Here is a 10884-nt window from a genome sequence, read left to right as displayed (position 1 = left end):
TAAATTGTTCAATGTTGCAATTATGACAATAACAAATTAATTGTACAGTATCTGAGTACACTGTTTCTTTAAATCCTTAACATGCAGTTCATTGCTGCCCTTACTTCTGCAGAATTATGCAGATTGCCCTTACAGATATATACAAAATTCTTAATCCAGTATTTGTTCATTATTTTCAGCACAATAGGCTGATATTGGTTTGTGAGATGTTTCAGCATCTTATAACTGGGTTTCCAAGCCAGTCATAATGGAACTTTGAGAACAGGTGCAGTTTTAATCCAAATGTTAGGAGAACCATCTAGCATCTGCTTGTACAGTTGAAATTTTTGCTCCATGTACTTTGAGTATTACAACACTGTTTCATTAAGAATGAAACAGTCCCAAATTAACATAAGTGGTCATAAAGATTGGCGGTGTTTATCTGACAAATCAGTTCAAAGCAAATACTTCACAGCTTTCTTTTTGTGGAAAGTTAGTGTGTAACACATTTGATTTGTCTACTGATATTGTCACTGTTGTAATGACAGACACTTTTGTACTTAGGCATTTCAGAAGAAAGTAAATGTGTTATTGGTTTTTAGCTTTGTACATACAACTACCTAATAACATATTTTGTCCTTATTTCAGTTGTGTTGGAAAGCAGTTGACATGTATTTTGACTAGAACTAATATAAATATGTCTTCAGTTTCAGCACACATTTTGCTAATCTCATTTCTCAAAGCATAATACTGATTCATACTTAAACATTTGCACTTGAGGAAGCTCCATTTTCAAGTTAATGAGGATTCTTGTAAGCTTCTTGTGGTAGTCATCCAGTACTAACAAAACTGAGTTCAGAAATACCGTTACGTGCAGCCATGTACTTTTTGTGAGCTGTGAAACAAAACACAAATTAATTCACATATTTGACCTTTTTTGTACTTGCAGATACAGGAAATATTTTAAACCTCTAATAAATCAACTATAACAGTTAAAAACACACGACATGAAAATATTACAAAAGACTGGCCCCTGACGAATGAGTATACTAGTCCTGGTGTAGGGAACTGGTGAACCCATCACCCACTGGGAAACCATTGCAGGCAGCCTCCAAAGTACTGGCAGGAAAACTATGTTTAAAGTACAGCAAACTAGAGTAAACAATGTACATGTGCTTGAAATCCTTTTCAGATACTTGAGTGGAATGTTATTAATCGGTGACAAACAGTTACAGAATTGAAAAAATTACAAACAACTGTGGAAGTAGATCTTACCTCTGATAAGACTCTCCAGTTCATTGTGATCATGATAAACAACAAATTCTGTTGGATGTAGCCCTTGGAACATCTTCACTATACTTGGCTTTAGTTTATAGAAGAAAAGTGGCTGTTGTCTTTTGCTGAAGTCATGTGTAAGGCAGTCAATCACCTGTAAGTAGTGGACAACTAAATTTCTTTCATTCTGAGATGAGGTCACTGGTACACTATGCTATCACATTAGGCTAAAACAACATACTTATTGTGATGAACGTAACAGGCAGCATAAAGCACACAATTACTTATCATTTCAACTAGCAAAACCAAGTCCTAACAGGAAATAGGTATTTTACCCTGGGTTTATATTTAATGTGACACATTATAGCTTTAATTGGGTATACATATTCCCATTAAAGTGGCACTTCCTGTGAAGACAAAGTAAAAATAAGAAATTAATTTAATGTGGGAAACTCCTAGACAGAATATAATTAATACAGCAACAAAAGAACAGAGAATGTGTGTGTGTGTGTGTGTGTGTGTGTGTGTGTGTGTGACATCTCTCCCTCTTCTTGTGTGGGCTTTACTCAGTCACACACTGCCACCTTACTTTCAGGTACTGCTAATTAGAATTGTGGTTTTCATGAAAACTTTACCGGGTGCACAACCACATTGGACCTCTGTCATATTCACCAATGTTTAAGTCATTGTTCTAAATGTTATTCATTATGGCGGATGTGTACAAAATTCAGATCTAATATATTGAGATTTTATTCTGCCCCTAGTATCAGTTATCAGGCAAATTACTAAACTCAGTTTGTGATTAACTGGATGGACGGCATGGGTACAGGTGGGAATGGAGGTGATGTTATTTACTGACAGTAATTTTTATTTCTATTTCTGTTGTCTGGCATTCATGAATGAGGAGGATGCTAGTACTGCCACACTAAGTGGGGTTTTCTTGTAACCACTGTCAACCTGTAAACTGACTATTTCTGACAGCTGAAAGACAATGCAAGCCCACATCCATAATTTTACTACATCAGTCATCTCTTGTACTTTTGTCTTAAGGGCTGTGTAGCAAGTGTGCAAAATTTTGAAAACAGTATAGTTTTGTTACACACACAGTACGATGTTCTGCCTAAAAGACTTGCTGTGTTGTCCAGTCTGAATGCTTGCCTCATGCTTCATGAAGCATGTTCTAATGACTTGGATATAAGTGAAAAAATACATCGGTGGTCATTGTTATCCTCAAAAAAGCTTTCCTGGGTAATGACCATGTCATCAGAGTTTCATGCTAATGTTTTGGCCATTGCTGCATGTGGCTTTTGTCAGGCTGGTGATCCATTGGCACATTCAGATCTGATATTTCGTTGTCTTTGTAGTATCAATTGCCAAGAATGTTATTGAGCCAGATTTTTGATTGGATGATAGGAGTGAGAAGCCAGGGGTTGATTGTTATTGCTAGCATTCATGAGGCTGCCCCATTGGGGATGATGACAAACAGTGCATTGTCATAGCCACCAACAAGAACTTTGGTAGTAGTAGTAGGAGTACTGTAGTTTATCACTATACTCACCTACTTCTCATCCATCAATATTAGTCAGTAACTCTCAATAAAGGGGAGCTGACCCCACCTCCCACAGAATCAAAAATAGAGTTCAGTAGCAACTGAATAGGGTTAGGATGAAATGTTAGAAAATGAGATCTTTATATTTTGCTGGCCCAATACATTACCATGATGAATGGCATTTGCAACAACAGGCAAAATAGTAGTCTGTATAGCAACACACCTAGAGAGTCACACGCTCAGACAAATTTTATTGAAGACTAGCAGAGTACGCGGCATGGTCCAGGTACGTATTTATTCCAGTCACCTATTAATCCACCTCCTCCTTCCACCTTTCTCTGTCCACCTTCTCCACCACTCACTCTCTGTCAATCTCCTTCTGCCCCTCTCTCTGTCCATCTCCTCCTGCCCCTCTCTATCCATCTCCTTCTGCTTCCTCTCCCTGTCAATCTGTTACTCCCCCCTCTGTCCAGCTGCTCCTTCGCTCTCTGTCCATGTTCATCTTCCCCTTCTTATTCCATCTCCTCCTCCATCTCCTCCTTTTCCTCCTCTTCTCTTCGTCACTCTCTTCCTCCCCCTCTCTTTGCCAATCTCCTCCTCCCCCTCTGGCAAGGAAAGCATTTCTGAAGAAGAGAAATTCGTTAACATCAAGTATAGAGTCTCAGGAAATCTTTTCTGAAAGTATTTCTATGGAGTGTAGCCATGTATGGAAACAAAACATGGACACTAAATAGTTTAGACAAGAAAAGAATAGAAGCTTTCGAAATGTGGTGCTGCAGAAGAATTCCAAAGATTAAATGGGTAGATCACATAACTACTGTGGAGGTACTGAACAGAATTGGGGGGGAAGAGGAATTTGTAGCACAACATGACTAAAGGAAGGCATCGGTTGGTAGGACACATCCTGAGGCATCAAGGGATCACCAATTTAGTATTGGAGGGAAGCATGAAGGGTAACAACTGTAATGGGAGACCAAGAAATGAATACACTAAGCACATTCAGAAGGATGTAGGTTGTAGCAGTTACTTGGAACTGGTGAAGCTTGCACAGGATAGAGTAGCATGGAGAGCTGCATCAAACTCAAAATACAGAGAGTGCTTAATGTCTTTTTGAAAATGCACTGCAGTCAAGCAGATTAAGTGTAATAGAGCCATCTGTTAGGCTTTACAGAAATTGCTATCACGTAAAAGACAGAACGATATAGAAAAAAATTTAAAAACAGCTGTAGAATCCATAAAATATTTGCATGAATGTAACTTGGGTACCACATATCTATGAGATTAGAAGAAAATGACGACTGAAAACTAGAAGCAGGGAAAATATAGCAAAAAATAGAACAATCAAAATTCCGCAAGCAGTGGATTGAAACCATTGAAAAAATTTTTGTTTATTTATTTATTTATTCATCTGTAGACAACTTGTGTTGTATGGATGTCGTCAACTGTATACATGGAATGAGTATATACATAATAGTACTTCTGGTAATACATATTTCTATGGTGCAACTTAAGTGTTTGTACACAAAACAAATACACACCAATCTTAGTTACAAATAAATATAAATTTACAAATGTATTCTTGCATGGGTTACACAAAACAAATACACACCAATCTTAATTGCAGATAAATATAAATTTACAAAGGTACTCTTGCATGAATTGAGGTAAACACATGTCATTTACAGTATTCTTTGACAGTATAGTAACATTTATCTGCTAAATAACTTTTTGCAGCTTTCCTAAAGGCATGTATTCCAGTTTCAGCTTTGATCTCTTCTGGAAGTCTATTATACATTTTTATTCCATTAAATAATAAACTAGTTTGGATTTTTGTTTTGTTTTTTCGTATGAGATGCAAATGGTGGCAGGATCTAGTCCAGTGTTGGTGTATAGATCTGTTTTGTGTGTACTGGTCAATGTGTTTCTTTATATATATCACAGTCTGAAAGATGTATTCACATGGTACTGTCAAGATTCCCATGGTTTTGAATAAATCAGTACAGTGAGCTCTCTTGCTGCTTTTTGTTATTATTCGTACAGCCCTCTTTTGCAGCTTGAAAATTGCTTGTATGTTCTGCACATTTGTACCCCAGAAGGTTATGCCATACTAATTATTGAATGCACATATGCAAAGTATGTAGTCTTAGCACATGAACTATTACATACTGACATAATTATCCGGAGTGCATAGCAAGCAGTAGCAATTTTCTTTTCTAGTGCTGCAATATGGTCAGTCCAGTTAAGCTGTGAGTCAACATGCATTCCTAGGAATTTTGTGTTTGTGACACAATCTATAAGTTCATCTTTTAACTTTTAGGCCTATGCTATTATGTTTTTTATTTATGTGGAAATTAATACTGTTTGTTTTTTTTAATATTGAGGGTTAATTTGTTGCTTACTACCCACTTGCATACATGATCGAGAGTTTCTTCAGCTTTGTCTCTCAATTTGTCTGGTGACTCATCACTGATAAGGATGCTGCTATCATCTGCAAATAGTATTGCTTCCCCGTATTTGACACTCTGGGGAAAATCATTGATATATATTAGGAAGAGTATTGGCCCTAACACACTTCCCTGAGGGACTCCTATGTTAATATGTTCTGGTTTGGAAATGTGTTTTGTCAATCTGCTGAACTTCGTTTGTGAGATCTCTACACACTGTACCCTATTTTTCAAGTACGATTGAAACCAATTATTTACTGTTCCCCATATTCCTAGTGCCTCCATTTTGTTTTGTAGTATTTTGTGGTCTACCATGTCAAATGCTTTGCTAAGGTCAAGGAATATGCCTGCTACATGTTCACCTTCGTCCAGTGCTTCTAAGAAAAAATTTGTGAAGTGAGCTACTGCTGAACCTGTGCTTCTTCCTGGCCTGAAACCAAACTGTTCTTTACACAGTAGGTTGTACTTGTTTATGAAATCCATTAGTCTCTTTTTCATTATATTTTCTATTACCTTGGAAAAGGATGAGAGTAATGAGATGGGCCTATAGTTTTCTATATTTTCTGGATCGCCGTTCTTAAATAGAGGCAGGACTTTTGCACATTTTAAGTATTCTGGGAAGCAGCCTGCAGTGAAAGATTCATTTGTGGTGCGTGCCAAAGGATGTTGTATGCTGTCAATGCAGTCCTTCAGTAAGCACACTGGCACTTCATCTAAACCTACTGATGTTTTATTCTTTAGATTCTTCACAACCATCCTTACTTCTTCTGTAGAAGTCGGTAACAGTAACATTGAGTTAGCCATATAGTTCAATTTTTATTCAGGCTGTTTTTGCCAAACTTTTGCTGTAGCTTGGTAGCAACACTGCTGAAGTACTTATTTACAGTATTTGCTAGTGTATTTGGGTTATGTATAATAGCACCATTATGTTTAATTTGAATGTTTACTGTTTCTAATTTATTACTGTTTGTTTCCTGTTTGGTAACAGTCCAGGCTGCTTTAATTTTATTTTCTGCCTTTTCTATAATACTGTCATTGTGGGCTTTTTTTTTGCATCTCGTAATACTCTTCTGTATATTCTTTTGTATGTGTGGTAGTAGTTTAGGAAACCAGGATCACTATGGTAGTTTTTTAACCTGTTCAGTTGTTTGAGTGTTGCAGAGGATTTCCTTATTCCTTTGGTCACCCAGGTATTTCTTTTGTGTGAGTGTACTGCAGTTTGCACCTGTGGGAATGCTTCATCAAATCTGAGTTTAAATAGTGATTTGAATTTAGAAAATTTCTTATTTACACTAGTTTCAGCATACACTTCTTCCCAAGTTATACTGTTTATTTGCTTGGCAAATTATGATCTGTTTGGTTTGAAGAAAACCCTTCTGTATGTGTATTTTAGTTGTATTGTCTATATTTATGTTTAATTTTAGGATTTGACAGGAGTGATCAGAAAGGCCAAGGTTATCTACAACAATTTCACAACTTTCTTTATCTATGTCTGTGATGATGTGATCAATTGTTGATGATGAATTTTTGGCTGTCCTCGTGGCTCTGTTAACTAATGGTGATAACTTATAACAGCGCAATATATTCAAGAATGAGTTACAGAATCTATCTGGGTTTTGCGTGTTTATATTTAAGTCTCCACAAATGAGAACCTTCCCTTTAGGATTCGAAGCCATGTCTAGAATCTGGATTAGTTTTGCAGTGAAAGTATCTATATCACCACTGGGTGAACAGTAAATACATATTATAGTTAACCTTTGTGCCTCATCTGTCTTGCTTATCTCTATGGCTGATATTTCTATGTGTTTTTCCTCACTTACGAATTAATATCATTTCTAATTTTATAGGCAATTCCTTGCTTAACATATATACATGATCCACCACCTCTAATGGTGGTTCTACTATAATGACATGCTAGTATATATGAGTTTAAATTTATTAATGTTATTTTAGTTCCTCTACACCAATGTTCTGTAATGCATGTGACTGAACTATTTAAGGTTTGTAGTTCCACTTCTAATTGTTGCGGAACTACAAACTTTAAACAGTTCAGTCACATGCATTACTGAACATTGGTGTAGAGGAACTGAAATAGCATTAATAAATTTAAACTCATATATACTAGCATGTCATTATAGTAGAACCACCATTAGAGGTGGTGGATGATGTATATATGTTAAGCAAGTTACATAGTTGTAAGTGTTCATTGAGGATAAGGCCATTGTTCTTAGAAATATTCTTGAAAATCTCCAACTATTTGAGTACATTGAGGCTATGACCTTTCCTTTCCATATGTAAACTGGAAATTTCTTCAGCGGGTTTCAATTTGTGTCCAGAAATTAGAAGATGATCAGCAAAAGTGGTACATTATGGCTTCTTTTTCCCAACAAATGTTCCTTGTACCTGACACTAAAAGACCTTCCAATTTGTCCTATATAATAAACGAGACACGTATCACAAGTGATTTTACACACTCCTGAATAACGTATCAAACAGTGGACTCGAGATTGTGAATGCAGTGTTTGGAAATTGTTGTTGTTCACGGAATAGGCAACTTTGAATCCATATTTCTTAATCAGTAGATGACAAATTTTATACGAAATATGGGCAAAACGTGAAATGAGAAACCATTTTTGTACTGTTACTGTCAGGAATGGTACTGAAGGCTAAAGTGGTCACTTCAGAGGCAGTTTTCACTTTGAACATCTTGTCAGCTAATGTGGGATCATTGCCATTATAAATTGCAAATAGTTTCTATTATGTTCATCTCTTCATTAAGCTTGTCAGGTGACGAATGTACAGAGACTGTACGATGAATGGCTGAATAGAAAAATGGTTTCTTATGGGAATGAGGATGCCCTGAACTAGTGGACACAGTCTGATCTGTGTTAGTGGCTTTCCAAAAAATACAAAAAGAAAGTCTGTCATTGTCAATAGCAATATTTATTAAGCTGAGGGTAGTTATTTTCTAACTCATAAGTGAGGCTGTTTTTTTTCATGAAGTCTATTAAAAATTCAAACAAGTGCTGAATTCCTTCCAGCAAATTAATGAAAATATCAGCCAAATGTCTGCCAGTGGGTTACCCACTGCGAGGCCATCAGGCTGGTGGCATAAGTTGTCACTGACTTGAGCATCACAGCTTTAAATTCTGACCATTGCTTTTTAGCAATGTGATTTTAAGTAACCTTTGTGCATCATGAAAAGTCTCATCTTGGTTAATGCGCTTTTTGTCATACTTAATCTTCTAAGTATTATTTTATAGTATTTAACAAAATTTCATTCTGATTAAGACAGCCCTAGTATATATTGAAATCTAGGTCAATGTACCTACCAGTTACATGTAACCGATTGGCTGAATAATCCTATGTTGAAACTAGTATACGGTTGCTGAGTAACAGCTGTGTTCAAAACTGTACGATTTCTACCAGCCCAGGTGTTTAAGGTTGTGTCAAAGCAGTCAAAGTATAAAGATATAAGAAGAAAATGGTTAAACACAGGTATTGCTATTAATTTTAATAAGCATGGTGAAGAAAACGAACTTTTACAGGTTACGTTAAATCCCATGCTAACATCAGACAGTGCATGTAGAATCCAAAATGTTTTCAGTATCTAGTTAAAAAAATTATTTCTGAGAAAATCAGTGCTTTATACAAGAAAAAGAACAGATTAAATGAACAGGCCTATGTTTTGTATCTTGAACTCATTAAAATTTTTCCCATACATTTTAATTTTCTCCTTGATGCATTTTGGGATTTTATTAATGATGGGTTGGATAACTACAAGAACTGTATTGCAGAAAGACTTGAGAAGAAACTGGCTGATCTTAAAAGCTTTTTATCTGTAAAAAAGCCTGGTCTGAGCAAAAATTTTTCAACAGAATTCTGAAAAAGACTGAAATAGATTTTACACCAGAAGAAACTGCCTTGTTGGAAAAAGGACTTAAATACAATGTAATGCCTAACCTGTCGGATAAAAATGTTGTAGAAAATATAATTGTAGATGTAAAAATATGCCTTGATAGTGTCAAAGTAGAAGCTTCTTGACAAATGAGGGTAGCTCATCATGTATGTAGTATTTTTGAGAAACATGCACTTAAGAATTCCTGTCAATGTGATTGTGATAAGAAACTGATTACAAATATAATTGTTAAGCTAAAAGAAAATGATGCCCTTATAGTGAAGTCTGACAAAGGGAATGCTGTAATCAATGCTACTCGGAACGAATTGATCTAAAACTCTACGATTTTTTGAGGAGAATAATGTTTCCAAACTAGAAGAGATTCTGACCCCCATGATACAAAAAGAAATTAGGCTTGCTGTTAACAGCGCTACGCATTTGCTCAAACCATTCATGAAAAACAGCTTATTAATATGAATCCACAGGCCCAGAATTGCGTTCCCAGTTTAAGGTACATAAAAGTCACCGTCTGATACATACGATTGTGAACAGTATGAACAGTGCATGTCATGAGTTAGCAAGCTTTCTTCACGAAAAAATAAACAATCCTTTGTTTTTCAAAAAAATTATTCTGTTGTCAACAGTCAAAATCCAGTCACTAAAATCAAAGATCTCTGGTGTGACCAAGATACTAAGTTGCTTTCATTAGATATTACGAACCTTCATAGTAACATACCTGTTCAAACAAACATTGATATCGTAGAAAAAATTTACGTACTTTTCAAAAAGATATTTCAGATGAGCAAATCACGGACCTAATTCATTTGCTAAGAACAGTTCTAAGATACAATTATTTTGTTTTCAATGGCGAATTATACAATCAGCCTAATGGCCTGGCAATGGGTAACCCGCTGGCAGTCATCTTGGCTGATCTTTTCGTTGATTCACTGGAAGAGAAAGTCTTCAATAATTTTTCAGCTGCTGATCTTGGTAGTTTGTCTTATGCTTGGTACGCAGATGACATTTTGATCATATACAGCAGTTCCTGGGAAGGAATTTGACACTTGTCTGCAATTTTAACAGTCTTCATGAAAAAAATCAACTTCACTTGTGAGTTAGAAAATAACAACTGTCAGCATATTTACTTGGACCTCAGTATTGCTATCAACGATGATGGGCTTTCTTTCCAGACACAAACCGAAACCCGTTGAAGAAATTTCCACTTTACACAAAGAAAGGAAAGGTCATAGGCTTGATGTACTTGAAGAGCTGGAGATTTTCAAGCAATTTCTGAAAATGATGGCCTTATCGTCAGTGAACAGTTACAATTACGTAACACAAATTTTTTCAATGTTTTCAATCCACTACTAGTGGAATACATTGTAATTCTGTCAGAGACAGCAAAGGACTTGGAAGAGCAGTTGAATGGAATGGACAGTGTCTTGAAAGGAGGATATAAGATGAACATCAACAAAAGCAAAACAAGGATAATGGAATGTAGTCTAATTAAATCGGGTGATGCTCAGGGAATTAGATTAGGAAATGAGACACTTAAAGTAGTAAAGGTGTTTTGCTATTTGGAGAGCAAAATAACTGATGATGGTCGAAGTAGAGAGGATATAAAATGTAGACTGGCAATGGCAAGGAAAGCGTTTCTGAAGAAGAGAAATTTGTTAACATCAAGTATAGATTTAAGTGTCAGGAAGTCATTTCTGAAAGTATTTGTATGGAGTGTAGCC

The 10884-nt window shown here is 36.0% G+C and overlaps 1 protein-coding gene across 1 annotated transcript in view; it reads right to left on the bottom strand.

Annotated features, from left to right (window-relative positions):
• Positions 1–809: 809 nt before the first annotated feature.
• Positions 810–10884, bottom strand: part of LOC124777999 (sodium-independent sulfate anion transporter-like) — a 78963-nt gene continuing 68888 nt past the window's right edge. The window contains exons 11-12 of the mRNA XM_047253572.1: positions 1255–1408; positions 810–874 (exon numbers count right to left, since the gene is read on the bottom strand). Of these exons, the coding sequence (XP_047109528.1) occupies positions 810–874; positions 1255–1408 (219 nt within the window). The remainder of the gene's footprint in view (positions 875–1254; positions 1409–10884) is intronic.

Source organism: Schistocerca piceifrons, chromosome 2, assembly GCF_021461385.2.
Source record: "Schistocerca piceifrons isolate TAMUIC-IGC-003096 chromosome 2, iqSchPice1.1, whole genome shotgun sequence".
In the NCBI taxonomy this organism is placed as follows: Eukaryota; Metazoa; Arthropoda; class Insecta; order Orthoptera; family Acrididae; genus Schistocerca; species Schistocerca piceifrons.
This window is presented reverse-complemented; position numbering and strand designations above follow the sequence as displayed.